This window comes from Acanthochromis polyacanthus, chromosome 19 (genome assembly GCF_021347895.1).
Source record: "Acanthochromis polyacanthus isolate Apoly-LR-REF ecotype Palm Island chromosome 19, KAUST_Apoly_ChrSc, whole genome shotgun sequence".
In the NCBI taxonomy this organism is placed as follows: domain Eukaryota; kingdom Metazoa; phylum Chordata; class Actinopteri; family Pomacentridae; genus Acanthochromis; species Acanthochromis polyacanthus.
Genome location: NC_067131.1, coordinates 10,207,922 through 10,222,243, shown reverse-complemented (window position 1 = coordinate 10,222,243; position 14,322 = coordinate 10,207,922). Strand labels below are relative to the sequence as shown.

At 40.4% G+C, this 14,322-nt stretch overlaps 1 protein-coding gene across 1 annotated transcript in view; it reads right to left on the bottom strand.

Moving 5' to 3' along the window:
* kcnh4b (potassium voltage-gated channel, subfamily H (eag-related), member 4b) overlaps positions 1–11,919 on the bottom strand; it is a 53,902-nt gene extending 41,983 nt beyond the window's left edge. The window contains exons 1-2 of the mRNA XM_022191704.2: positions 11,249–11,919; positions 210–443 (exon numbers count right to left, since the gene is read on the bottom strand). Of these exons, the coding sequence (XP_022047396.2) occupies positions 210–443; positions 11,249–11,324 (310 nt within the window). The 5' untranslated portion in view covers positions 11,325–11,919. The remainder of the gene's footprint in view (positions 1–209; positions 444–11,248) is intronic.
* Positions 11,920–14,322: the final 2,403 nt, after the last annotated feature.

Here is a 14,322-nt window from a genome sequence, read left to right as displayed (position 1 = left end):
ACCACGTTGAGAACAAAAAATTCAGTGTCATCAATTTGGATCGGGCTGCAGTTGGATCACACTGAACCAAACAGTCAATGAAAGAGTTGGATCAACTGTGTAAAAGATGGGAGAAATGTTACCTGCTGCACAATCTGTTGAATTTAAAAAGGAGTAAAAATACATGCATGGATCTACAGGTGCTGCATTCTTTGTTGCTATGCGCTCACCGTTCTTCTTGTAGAAGTGGACCTCGGCCTGGTACTCCTCTCGGCCCTCCAGAGCCTTCTCCATCTGCTGGGCCACATGCTCGCTGGTGTCGGCGCCATACAGGAAGCGGCAGCTGCAGTTCTTCTGCATCACCTCAGTTCTAGTGAAGCCCGTCAGCTCACAGAAGCCGTCCGAGCAGTAGACAATGGGGTAGCCTCGGTGGCCCTGGGCGTTACCCAGCAGGAAATTACTGTCTGTGAGAGGGACAGGAGAAGGTAAAGAGGCGTTAGAGGTGTAGGAAGATGGAAGAAACTGGAAGAGATGAGCTAAATGTAACAACAAACTTTAAATTTTTTCTTTTACTCAAACCTGTCTGAGCAGCAACAGCAAATAAGGACTACCTCGGTGCATCACGCCCTAGTCTGGCGTTTGGTACATAATCTCTTCTTTGCACTGTAATTAAAGTCTGTTTTGCTGTTTGAACTTATGTCAAAGCTCCCACATTAAAAGAAAACATGACTCAGTTTCGAGCGAAAATTAATTTCCCTGGACCATCGGCGTCGGGTTTCTGAACTCAGCTCTGTTTACTGGCAGTGGTCAGGAGTGTTGGGGGCAGTTGAAAGAAGCAGTAAGATATAAAACAGCTGACTGGGTTATGGACAGAGCACAAAGGTGACTGATTGATTTCCACACAACTCTAAGCTTATATAATTGGATGATGTGAACCCAGAAAGGACTTGACCCTTGAATTTAGGAAACCGAAAATGGAAAATGAGTCAGCGGGAAGCAAACATAAACATGAAATGTGAATGATAAGCAATGATGCAGAAGCCTTACGGATGATTGATCTTATGCCACATTCATGTCCATTTTCAGAAAATAATGTGATGGTCTTCTCCTGTTCAGGGCATAGTAAGGTGTTGATATCATGCTGAGTTTATGAAGCTGGGAAAATGCAATAAACTTCCGTAAACTGACAGAGATCCAGGAGATTCATATGTCTGAATGGCAAATTAATGTGGAGGAATAGTAAGTCTGGTGTGCAGGTTTTTACATGTGGCTCATACACTGCAAAAACTCAAAATCTTACCAAGTCTATTTGTCTTATTTTTGGTTGAAATGTCTCATCCCACTTGATTTAAGATAAATTCACTAACAAGTGATGTTTCAGCAAGATGGAGGGACTGCTTTTATGGCAAAGCATCTTAAATATCTTGCTAAGTCAAACAACCTTGAAATGATCTCGTCTTAACCCTCATGTCATCCTGTGGGTCAAACTGACCCGTTTAAAAGTTTAAAATGTGGGAACTTTCACATTTTCAAAATTTTTGGGGAAATTTTTGAACATTTTTGATGGAAAAAAAAGAAATGTTAAAAAAAAATGTTTCTTTAAGAACATTCAGAAAAAAATTGACCAAAACCCAGCTAATTTTTCTGGATTTTGGCAGACTTTTTTTCTGAATGTTCTTAAAGAAATTATTAGAAGTTTTACTGATATATATGCAATCATCGTAGATATTTTTAGTTTATTGGAAGATCATCATTTTTTGAAAATATTAATAATTTTCATTTTTTTTAAATTTTTGTTTCTTGCCAAATTTGGGGATTTTTTAAATTAAACTTTTAAGGATTTTTTTCCTGAAGTTTTTTTTAAATATAAATTTGGGGATTTTTTTTGCTTAATTTTCAGATTTTCTTCAGACAAGGAAACAATATTTTTTGATGCCGTAACTGAGGACAACAGGAAGGTTAAACAACTTAAGCTTGACAATCCTGGTAAAATATAGCTTAAAATAAGTTTTCCCAGCTAATTTTAAGATTTCAATAATCTAAATATCATATCTTAATTCCAGAAATCTTACCAAGCCATTTTTCACTTGTTCTGTTGGCAGATTGTTTCACTTATTTCAAGGTAAAAGTTCCTTTAAATGATTTTTTTTTCTTGTTTTGAGAGGGGCATTTTTTGCAGTGTAAGGCGTGGATTTGCTGGACTAAAACATCTCGGCCTTGCTTTAGTCTCTTCATGCCTTCAGCACCATGGACAGTTCCCTCCCCTCCGCTGCGTTCTGGCTGTATCTTGTTTGGTTCTGTCTGTCAGGACACAAACACTCAGCACCAGCTCTGTGTTCTGGGATCTCATCCCAGTAACTCCAGGCTGCGGCGCTCACAGTCTGCACCTTTGTTCTGCATACCTACATATATTAGTCTTTGTGATAGGCAGAGTTGGACGTCACGTGTTCCCTCCGTTGCTAAAAGCGAGTGACCTTGATGAGCCAGAGCAGATTCTTGCTGCAGTGTTGCTTCTTTGTTAGGCAAACAATTTAGGTATCTGTCTGCTGTGTCGACTAATAGAACGAGCTTTGAGATGCAACACAGTGTGCGCACAGCCTGTTCATCTCTTTGACATTTCAGACTTTAACACAGCAGCACACTCTGCGGCGCTAAAACAAGACAAATACCAACTGAGGGACTTTCAGTGACTTCCATTTTTGTATTTTGGCAGTATTTGGTGTATGAAAAATAGCCTTGATCACAGCATTACTAGATACTTTAGGTGAACAAGCACCACCACAAAGCATTTTCCATCAAGGTGTGCAAATCTGTGGCTTCACATGCGACTGAAAGATCCTGGAAATCTCATTATTTCTGCTTCTTTATTACCATTTATTATCATTAATTTCAGTAAGTCTGGTCACATTGCTGCATTTATCCATCACTTTTAGCCATCTAGTTCATCCATCGTGGAATTTTTGCTAAATAATCATTTGCACATATTGCTGTCCGCATGTTATAGCTGAAGGGTTATTGTGGCAATTACTGCGATTAACATCATCACACTAATTCACTTTCATCTCAAACTAAAATCTGTAAGTATTACCGATTTATCAGAACATAATTTCTCTCTTTTTTCTTCAAATAAGCTGAGCTGAGGGCCAGATGGTCGGCTACACACAACCATCTCAGAGTTTGTCTTGGAAACTGTTTGGAGAAGGGCAGGCACTTGCACAAAATATTTGGCAGGTGAGTGGATGAGCCATCTGTATATCATGGGCTAACTCACACCTAAAACACACCCGGAGCTGCCAGTAGTTCAACACAGGACGCTGACAAACCTGCGGATCAGCCACAAAGACGTAGCTTGGAGCCTGGCAAGATGGATTCTCATGTGATCTTGCGAGTCTCATGAGAATCCAGCTGAGGTACGAGCTGAGCTGTGTTTGCTGCAGACGTAAATCACAGACTGCATGTACCCTTTGTTTGAAAAGCACTGCAGAAAAAACAGATTAAAGGTCCCCACACTCTCATCTACACATTGGATTTGGTGTAATTGCATATTTAGGCAATATTTACGCACATTTGCTGGCCAATTCTTGGCACAAGTCACTATTGAGGCATCAGCAAAAACCACTGACATCTCTCTGTTGTTTAAGTGAAAACATCAGACTGCAGATTTTCTGAATGCCAAGCAGAGAGGCAGCAGGCTGACAGACAGACAGACCGGTCGGAATTCTCCCGATTCCACCGAGAGCGAGCCTAAGAAGGAGGAGTATTAAACAGCTGCTGCCGTGCTTTCCACAATCTAGCACTTTAATTGGCCAGACTGAGCGGAAAGCAGTCCGCAGGGGATGTCTTTTCTGAGCGGTGACAACCTTTCTTGGGTTTGCAGTGAGCAGCAACTAAACTGTCACAGTGGAATTATGGAAAGAGACAAGCATTAGTCTGATCCATCAACAGGCAGAGGAGGTTTTATAACTACGCTATGGCTCGCTTCTTGTTCTTGCTCCCCAGACGTCAAACGTGGAGAAACTGTAATATTTCTGCTCCGCGGTCTGCTGCAGATGTTTGTGTTTAATAAAGAGAGTTTTTGTAACGGGTCAATATGTAATTGAGCTACTTTTGAAGTCCATGTATTAAAAGAAAAATATACATGTTTTTTATGTTCATTATGATCATGTCTTTATGAATTCCATAATTATTTATTATGGAAATAATCATTTTGTAGTAAAAAATGACTGGAAATCACTAAAATGCCAACTAAATAACCATCCGAATTCTATAACAGCCACCTTCTAATTAGCTAAACAACAATAAATGAGCTTATTTAAAATTGTTTTGATTGTGTTCTTTTTATTAAGTTAAGATGATCAAATATTTCATTTTTGGCAACAAATCATATTTAAATATTGTATCTGTGTCCGAGATTCACTTTCAACTCAGCTACCCATTACAAAAACACCTCTCCAGGAAATGTGTTAATTCCAGATCACATGACCTGCTACACATGATGTCATTTCCTCCTGAAGCAAAGACTGGCAAGACTCCAAGGCTTTCTTTAGTTATTTAATATAAAGTAGTTTGGATTCATCGCATGTCAACAGGTTTACTACAATATCTTTATAAAAAACTTTCAATTTCAATTTTACTCAATTGTATATATAATATTTTAGAAGAATCTTCCTCTAAAAATGTCATGTGGTGTTTGGTTTTAGGCGGTCATGTCAATTTTAGGTCTGAAAACAGCAAAAATGTCAACAATGAGACCTGTCAACTATGTCACAAAAAGTCCCGCAATTATATATTGACCCATACACAAAGCTTTTTTTTTTTAAAGGTAAAGTCTAAAGACAAACACTGTGCTTCTTCACATCTAAAGAAAAAAAGTTGCCCTAGAAAGAATGGCTGAACAAGACTAACCTGCTGGATGAAAAGAAAAAAACATGCCCTCTTTTTCATGTTCTAAAAATTCCTAACATCCCAACTCAGCGAGCCAGCAAGTGTCAGAGAGCAACTGCATTCATCTCTGGTTATGTAATGTTTACCTAAGAATAGGTACGTCTCTAGTCAGCATCCTTAAATCGGCCCCTTAAATAGGTCAAGGGCATGTGTTAGCCATAAATCACCTGGTAAGGATGTATTAAAACCAATGAGCCACAAAGGAGAAACTTTTATGCTGTGTTTGAAGTTTGCTGCCTCACACTGCGGATTAGATTAGTCACTGAAGTTTCCTGCATGATTCAGAGATTTTTAAGTCAAGTTGGGATGTGTGGACGTCCAAGGCTTTTGTCAAATCAATTAAACTAGCTGTCATTTAGTTTTGAATTTGAGAAAATACAAGCGAAGGAGCCTTTTGGGGAAATATGTTAATTTTTGTCCAGATATAGACAGATTACATTTTTTTATTTTGCCATCCACATACAAGTTCCACTGTCATAAGTGTCAATCAAACAGATATGACAGCGGTATCCGTTTTCTCATCACACACTTGACAGAAAAAGCAAAAAAGCATCTTTTCCAAAATGTCAAACTCTCAATATTAGCTGCTATTGCAAGCTCTGATTCAAAGTAGACAATTTCATAGCCTGAAAAAAAGTCTTTACTGGAATGTGATATTTAAAAAACACACTTCTCGAGGCTCTCACTTCATTTTCTTCAGCTTCTACAGTTGCATATTTATGTCTTAGCTAATAATTTTGTACGTGAGCAATCCAGCATCCACATGAAGCTCTTTTTAAACTGTTTGTTTGAGAGTGTGTGTGTTTGTGTGTGCGTCTGTGACAATGCCTCAATTCTTGGGCTCTAATCCTCTGAGGGATATTGCTCCGAGTGGCCGCTCAGCCGCACCAGCTTCCTTAATTACACATCTGTGCTGACTCGCTGCAACTGTAATCTGACATGATGACGCTACATGCTACTGCTAGCAACAAGCAGCCTGCAACGTGTCCATGTCACACGGGTTCTTCTGTGTATATAGAAGACAGTTGAAGCCCTTGAGGCTCGGCCGCTTCTTTAGCAGCTAATTAGCACAACGTAGCATGTAATTACTGATTGGGGCAGATGGGTCAGAGGAGTGGACTTGCAGGGGAAAAGGCCACTAATGAATAATATTATTGTCTATATTTTGAGTGACAACATTCAAGGAGAAAAAAAAAAAAAGCTTATTCCGGGCTTTTTTTTTTTTTTTTAAACCAAAAACTATCTGAGCTGTTGTGATCTGGTTCCCCGCAGTTATGTAGCGCCTTTATCCTGAGAATGGTACAAAGTGCTTTACAACGCTTCACACCCACTCACACCTAAATTCACACACTGATGGAGGCGGAGCTGCCATGTAAGGTCCAGACCTGCACATTAGAACCAGATTTATTTCAGTGTCTTGCTCAAAAACACCAACATACTTGGAGCACCTGGGGATTCAACCACCAACCTTTGCGATTACACGGTATCATCGGAGCACTGTCTTTTCTTCTCCCACAGATTGAACTTGTAAAGCTGAAACCAAGCGGCTTCAAAAGGAGCAGCCAAAGGTGGCAACCACAAAAGAGCCCCAGCTATTCTCTGGCTTCTGTCTGAAGTGTTTTGGTCTCTGCTGCTGCCTATTAGGACCCGTTCATCAGCTGGGTAACAATGAGCTCGGTCAGGTTCAGTCTGACAGTCATCCCTGTCTCTCCTTTGGTTCTACGGTCGCCTTTTAACGGGAAAGTGTTTAAGGAGAAAATAAACCCGCTTCTTATCTTTGCCTGCAGCTGCCCTGTGGTTACGCTGCCCCACAGGGCGACCGCTGCTGTCAATGTGGAAACGCTGCTGGGGAGGTCGTGCAAAGAAGCTGGGGGAGGTGGGTGTGGGTGTGAAAGGGACAGGGATGTATAGTGTAACACACGGCACATTGTTTGTGCCGGTAATACACTGGAAGCTCTGGTTTTCAGCCTGCGTGACTCCAAAAATCTGCCCTAAAATACATCCACAGCAGCTCTGTCACCTGAACTCTGACCTCTGGTAACTTCCCCACAGAGATCCAAAGACGATTGTCACAAACATGCAGAAACATTATAGAAAATCAGCACATACTAACACACGAGCGTAGATAAAAACACACACATGTACACACTTCCTTCAGGGAAACAGGAATGCTGACATTGCCAGGAGCCAAACACTGTGCGTGTCAAAGGTTACTGATTTAACCTGTTCTGACATTTCGCTTCGAGTGGGAGGAGCCTATAAGACATGAGACGGAACTTTCTCATTCCAGGAAGTGTCAAATTAAATTCAACCAAAAATAGCTTTTACATGTTATTCCTAAGGTGAAGCAGAGCCCAATCGATAGTTACGAACACAAACAAATTACCCTGAAACCCCCTGATGGAGTAAAAATGCAGAATATGAAGCTGCACAGTAGATAATGACAGCGAGACAGATTTTGTGCTTTTAAAACTACAATGATGCATCCTGTGGCTCCTCAGAGTACACAGATAGCCTTGTTTTGCAGAGTGTGGCAGTAATCTGAGAAATTATCTGAGCAGGCTGGAACATAATGATGTTTACATAAAAATTACTTATCATAAAAGGCTGTTGAGGCACGAGCTAAGCCGGAGTGACGCATTTAGTAAAATTTTTGGACAGCATTTGCTCGGTCAGCAGTGGTGCTTTGTTTAGTTTTGCTGATCTGAATTAATTTGTTTTTTACACAGACCGATGAACTAAACAATCCACACTGCATGAGTGCAGAAAATATGCTTAAAGCTTGTTACATTTTGCCTGTAATTGTGTTTCACTGTTTGCAAATTTGATTTTGTTGGCACATTTGAGAAAAACGGAATACAGCATTCAAGGATTTGATATAGCGTGATTACGTTTACATAATGTGACATAAAATGATATTTATCAGCTTGTTAAAGTGAATGCTGGCATTCTTATACAGGAACACACAAGTAGCAGCGCTTACGTAAATAAGTTGCTGCTTTCACTTGTAGCAGTCTAATCAGGGGCTACGTTTGAGTGACACATCTGACAGAAATTGTGACTTTGTTGCTGCTCCGTCAGCGACTGTAATTTGTGTTTTGCAGATCCAAAAGTGCTTTTCTGACTTCATATTCCATATTATACAACTGTTAAAATATGCCGCAGCCATCATATTTGATCTACAAAAGGTATATTTGAAAATAAATAAATAAAGTATTTAAAAATATATATTTGATCTACAAAAGGTAGGTACACTTTGATGTGATGTAATGCTATGTGCTGGTTATTTGTTATTTGTATTTTAACAGCAGACACTTAGTGTTTCTAAAATAAATTCCCTTTGAGGCAATAAAGTTTATCTCATCTGATCTAATCTTGAGATGCATTAACAGATTTGGAATGAAAAATGTAAATTTTCCAACAACAAGTTACATGATATCACTATATTACTTTTAAACGGATTAGATTTTGATTAAGGGTTGGATTCTTAACCTATACCAAACCGCTTGTACAGAATGTTGAAATTGTCACAATTATGTAAGAGGAATTTAATCTTTTAAAATGTGTAAAACCACAGCTGGCAGAAAATTATACTTTAGCTTTAAACTGAAGCTAAAAAGCATATTATAAGCTGCACGGAACATAAGTGATGCACTGATACTTTAAATATACACTACCAGTTAAATGTATGAAAATATGTCTGGAGGATTTTTTAAATAAATTAATTCTGATTTTAAAGTGTAATTTATCTACATTTATTAATTTAAAGTACACTACCAGTCAAAAAATTTGGACACGTCTCTTCATTCAGTGTTTTTTATTTAATTATTTTGTACATTGTAGATTCATACTGAAGATATCAAAACTGTAAAAAAAAATGCACATGGAATTATGTTAGTAAACAAAAAAGTGTTAATCTTCGGTATTAATCTATAATGTCGAAAATAATACAAATGAATAAAAAGAATTGAATGAGGATGTGTCCAAACTTTCATAAATTCATAAATGTTGTTAAATTACACTTTAAAATAACACTTAATTGTTAAAAAAAAACAAAAACTCCAGACATATTTTAAAATAGAAGAAAATTCTCCTGATACCGATTTTCCACCAAAAAAAAAAAAATTGGATTTGTGTTGATTTTCAAATTAGTCACAAATAATGTTTCTACGTGAACTTTCCATCTCAAAAATACAAGTGAAAAACAGACTGTGTCGAACATACGCGATTCTGGCCAGTGAAGCAACAAGAACTCTGAGAAAAACAAACACTTTGGAGCCAAATCGTTTTCAGGGCTTAAAGTGTAAAAGTACCTCTAGCTGCCGCAGGCTGAAGGCAGTCTGAGGTGACACCGAACAGGGACTGCAGCTCCGTGACCCTCAATGCTACTTGTTTAAAGATGTGTCTTTGTCAAACCAGAGACCAGCTGCTTTCTAAAAGTCCTTGATTGCAAACCAAGTTCAAGTGTTTTCTTTTTAAGCGGGACCATCTTTTTCTCAAAGTGTTCGAGCATCATCTATGTCAAGTGGCGGGACCCCGTCACCCGGGCAACAGGAAGGAAGCTATTTTGAGCTGTGGGCACTCTGCCACTCCTCCAGGCACCACAGCCTTATGGTGGCTTTGAGCATGGCTTGGAAATTTCAAGAACTGGCACGTTTTTACAAAGATGTGTGTCCTGCTGCTACAAACATGGTTTTATCTGTCTTGTCTGCTGCTGTAAATGGACATTATTGGATTATTCAGTCAAGAACAAATACTTTGAATTCTGAAATATAGCTAGTGGAGCTTGTGTTAATCTGCTATGGACTCTAGAGCTAAAATAAGTGCAGCTGGACTGAAATACCACAACATGTGAACCGAGGAAGAGCCGCACAAACACGTCAAGACCCCAAAGAGCACTACATGGTTCTAGATGTTACTGTCAACAGTGACAAAATCTAGAATTCATGGCCCTTCCTCTTCTTCTGCACATCCATGTCTGTGCAGATTTGACCTTAGACCTGAGTTTAGTCATAAATGCTACATAAATACTTGACTTGTGGGCAAAAATGTGCTTTCTGAGTTCACAGTAAATTTGACCTTCGACCAACAAAATCTAACCAGTTTATTCTCAAGTCAAAGTGAATGTTTGTGCCAAATCTTCTCCAGGTATTCAACATATTTTAGAAGCAATTTTTTAGGAATCTGTTCAGATCAGGGAGGTATTTTTTGAATTTAAGGACATTGATGTATAAATATTGTCATTATTCTATAAGAGAAATTGTGTTGTACAGTAGATAAGACGCTGATTATGGAAGAAAAGTGTTTTTTTCCCCGCTTCCGCCTCCTTTGCACTGGGAGGTCAGAGAGGAGGTTCAACCCTCTGGTGCTGGAGTCCATGTTTAGCTCAAGGACTCTTCAGCAGAGCAGATGCAACATGAGGGCGCGACCCCTGATCTTCCAGGCGGAACTGTGTCGCACCCACATCATCTCTGGATTCAGTGCGTATCTTCTCATCTCAAAAAATCCCTGAGCTTCTATTTTCAACTCAAGCCAGCGTTCAGACTATTCCTGACACGCAGTGTGCCAGTGTGCTTTAGGATCTTGAGAGACACTGTGTTAGAAAGAACGGCTTAAAAGTCAAATCTGCACACCCTAAACATCACTTACACAATAAGGTCGCCCATTTCACTGTGTTTAGTTCACCCGGAGTGGAACTGAGAATCACTGCGAGTCAGCCGCTCATTCAGGCTGCTGCAACTAGCTGAGGGAGGACAGGCTGAATCGACAAGCGAACAAACACAGACATCCCCGGGGCATTTGTTTACAACGAGCCACAACCTCCCCTGAGGGGGAACCAGGTACAAAACAAGAGACACAGCCAGAGCAGGAGGCATAGGCAGTGTTTTCAAATGGCTGCACCGGTTACTTTGAAGCTAAACGTGTGAGACAAATGTGAATGATTTGTGAAGGTCAATTTTATGCTTGTGTGACAGTCTGAAAGTGCAAACAAACTTTTCTCTACAAGGGGAACCAGCAGCAGATGCGGCTTTAGTTGGGTGGTGTTGTGATGTTTGTGGTGACCAGAGAATAGATGTCTGGATGATGTTCACGTGAAAGCAGATGATAAAAAGAATTACATTTTAATTCAGGTAATGGCTTTCTCAGAGAAAATACAGAGCAGCAATCTGTATTTTATGTGATGACAACGACAACAATATCACTAACTTAGCTATTTATTACCAATTGGAACAGTTGACAAGAAATGAAGGGGCAAAGGATTTAAACTCTGACAAAATTCAAACACCCAAACACCCCAGCCTCACAGTGTTTCCATTGTACTCACGGGTGCCATCGAATCGAGTAGCGATGGTGTCCAGGAAGGTGTTCTGTGGGGCCAGGAGGCCCTTCATCACCGGCATCTTGACTCCGATGTGGGACGTCCAACAGCTGGCTGGAGGTCACACCATCCCAGAGGCACAGCAGGTGGCTTCCAGGGGGCCTCGGCAGGTGCTGGAGACTTTGAGGGTGACAGTCCAGTGCCGCTCGCTGGGACGCACATTTACAGTAGGAGCTTTCTCCGAGCGATGCCTCTCTAGAACACAATAGGGCAGGCTGGGAAGATTAAAATAGCTCCCTCCAACAACGCAGAGGTGCAGTCTGGACGAGCAGAAATTAAGAGTTGCAATCCCAAGCAGCTGCACAGTCAGCGAGGAGAGATCAAGTCCAGGTGACTCTGAGATCCACAGAGCTTCAGATCAGTCAGCCCAGCTGTTGCTTTGTATGCACCTTTGACTCACAGAGCTGTGAGGAAGTTATTCTGTAAGTCTCATTTATAAGAGGACCAAAAATCTGCGGGACAAGTGGTGACAGAGCATGTGTCGATACCTCTGGCATCCCTAAGCTCAGCGATCTGTCAGGATGCTGTGGCAGAGTAGTTGCATCTTCTTGAGCTTTCTCCCTTCCTCGCTACTCTCTCTCACTCTCTCTCTCTCTCTCTCTCTCGCTCCGGCTCCCATGCACTCCTGTGATATCTCAGCCAATGAGATGCCTGCATCCTCTGTGGGGACCCGTTTTCATCCGTGGTGGGGGCATACAGACAGAGTGAGGGAGGGAAGGGAGAGGTGGAGGGAGGAGGGAGGAAGGAGGGATGCTTTTGGAGCGTCTGACAGCACCATCACACCCCACAGTGCTACTATCAGCACATGGCTTTTGTGTGCATGTCTGCAAATCAAGGAAAGATGGATTACCTGCATGTCGGTCAATGAAGCCTATTGTATTCAGCCGGACCGTGTGCCATTGTGGTGCTTTGCCACAGGAGTCTGGCTCGGGGGACATTGTCAAAATGGTGGTGGGGAAGAAATACTCCGATTTCTTTTTTCTTACATCTCTACTTTGCTAAGCGAAGCAGATGCATCAGGTATAAACACTGCAGCCCTGAAGCAGCATTCCTCGAGCACTGTTGGGCCAAACTTGTCGGTTCTAGTTGGATCTGGTCGCTGTCCGCCCCTACAGTATCCTCATCAGAGATTTAAGGTTCTGGGATAAAAGCCGCTAAGAGCGGATTAAACGGATAAGCCTGGAGATGTTTTTCACGAGAACTTGATGCTAAACACACCAAACGTAACTCTTCGACCCAAGCAAACACACAGCTTAAGCCAGCAGGGAAAATACCTCTAGAGAGCAAATGTACTTCTTAGAAATATGAATTCTATTTTCCAAGCAATTTTTTTTATTCAATATCAATCTCATTAGAGTAGCAGTAATTAGGGAAAGATGACCCTTGGCTATTAATTTAATTAATGTGATTGTCATTAAATATTAACTGTTGTGAACTACATCAAGAAACCTGATGAGTAGGGGTTATTTTGGGGGCAATCTGTTCTCTGTCTCTGTATATCAGTAAATTAGGTCTGTATTATAGCTGGCAGGAAGTTTTGTGTTTCTATATTTAGTAAATTTTAACATAGCTCCAGTTCTTTGGAGGAAGTGTGAGAAAATAAGTAGAAGACTGTGATGATTCTGTAGAATATACAACCAGTATTGAGCAGTATACAGGGTCTGAGTATTACTCAGCTATGAAGCACAATTGCTCCTTTTTTGTCACAGTGATTCATATGGAGCCGAGGGATGAAACCAGCAGTCGTATAGAAGCGAGAAGAAAACACAGGCCAAATCCTGCAAACAACAATATGTCATTCTGAAATGTTTCATACTCTCAGCACCATCAATTCCGCGTTCCAATTAGCAGTTCACAATATTTTGGGAGGGGTGTATTCAAATAACACAAAAACACGCGGTAACAAAATTCAATATGTGTTTCGATACCTGCGAAAACAAGAGCCTGATCTTCACGATGCATTTTCAAGCCCATGCATCGGATGTAGCTTTATGCAAAGTGGGAGTCGAGTAAACAAAAATGATGAGAAACGAAATGGAAATCTACAAGTTTCTTGTGGGGGTGGTGGTAATCTTGGAAAAGTTGAGCAGATTCAGTAGATGTGTGGGCGTTTTGTAAGTTGGAAATATTAAAAAAAAAAAAAAGAAATATTTACGGGGAAAAATAAGTAAAATATCAGTTTTGATCTGACAGCACTGGCAGCGACTGCAGACCTCTGAGTAGAGAATAACCAGGTCAAAGATGCAGTAAAGGATAATAACTCCTGTTTTATGTTCTGTAGGCTAAACTTTTCAGGGATACTTCGACATATACACAAACACATATGAACAAAGTGGTTGTTTTTAAAATTAGGAAGAACAAAATGCTGCAAAAGTGCTGATTCTGATCAATTCTGTCTTTCAGTAAAGCAAAGAAGGCACCAATCATTTACATACAGGTGCGAAAAGGTGATTAAAAACACACAATTAAAGGATTCAGTGGGTAGTAGAGGTGAAAAAAATCATCATTATGTGTACAAAAAATAAAAGGGGTAGAAAAAGAAAGACAGTGAAAGTAAAAGACAGGCTCGCAGACAGTTACAGAGTATTGTTCCCCCTCTCGGATCCTTTTCAAGTCCTGGCAGCCATTCCCGGCTTTCTATTTTTAATGGCCTCTCATTGTCCTTTCTTCTTGTAGTTCATCCATCTCTGCTTGTCACTAATAAAGAGGCTAATCCATTAAACATGCTCACTATCTACTCGGCAGTCTAATATGACAGAGTGACGCACAGATGCCCAGGTGAAATATTATCCCAACTACAATTCCCACAATTCTCTGCTTTATGAGGGCCGCTGCTAGACACCCTGATAAGAGTAAATCTATCTAAACTATTTTGGGAAGTGGAGCTTGAAGGCTTGACGCTGAATGAAACGTTTATTAATATTGACAAAAGGACTCTCATCTACCATCTTCAATGAAAATCCACCGCCTTAATCCGGACTTAAACTCCGAGATAGATAAGCTCCATGGTCGGCATCATT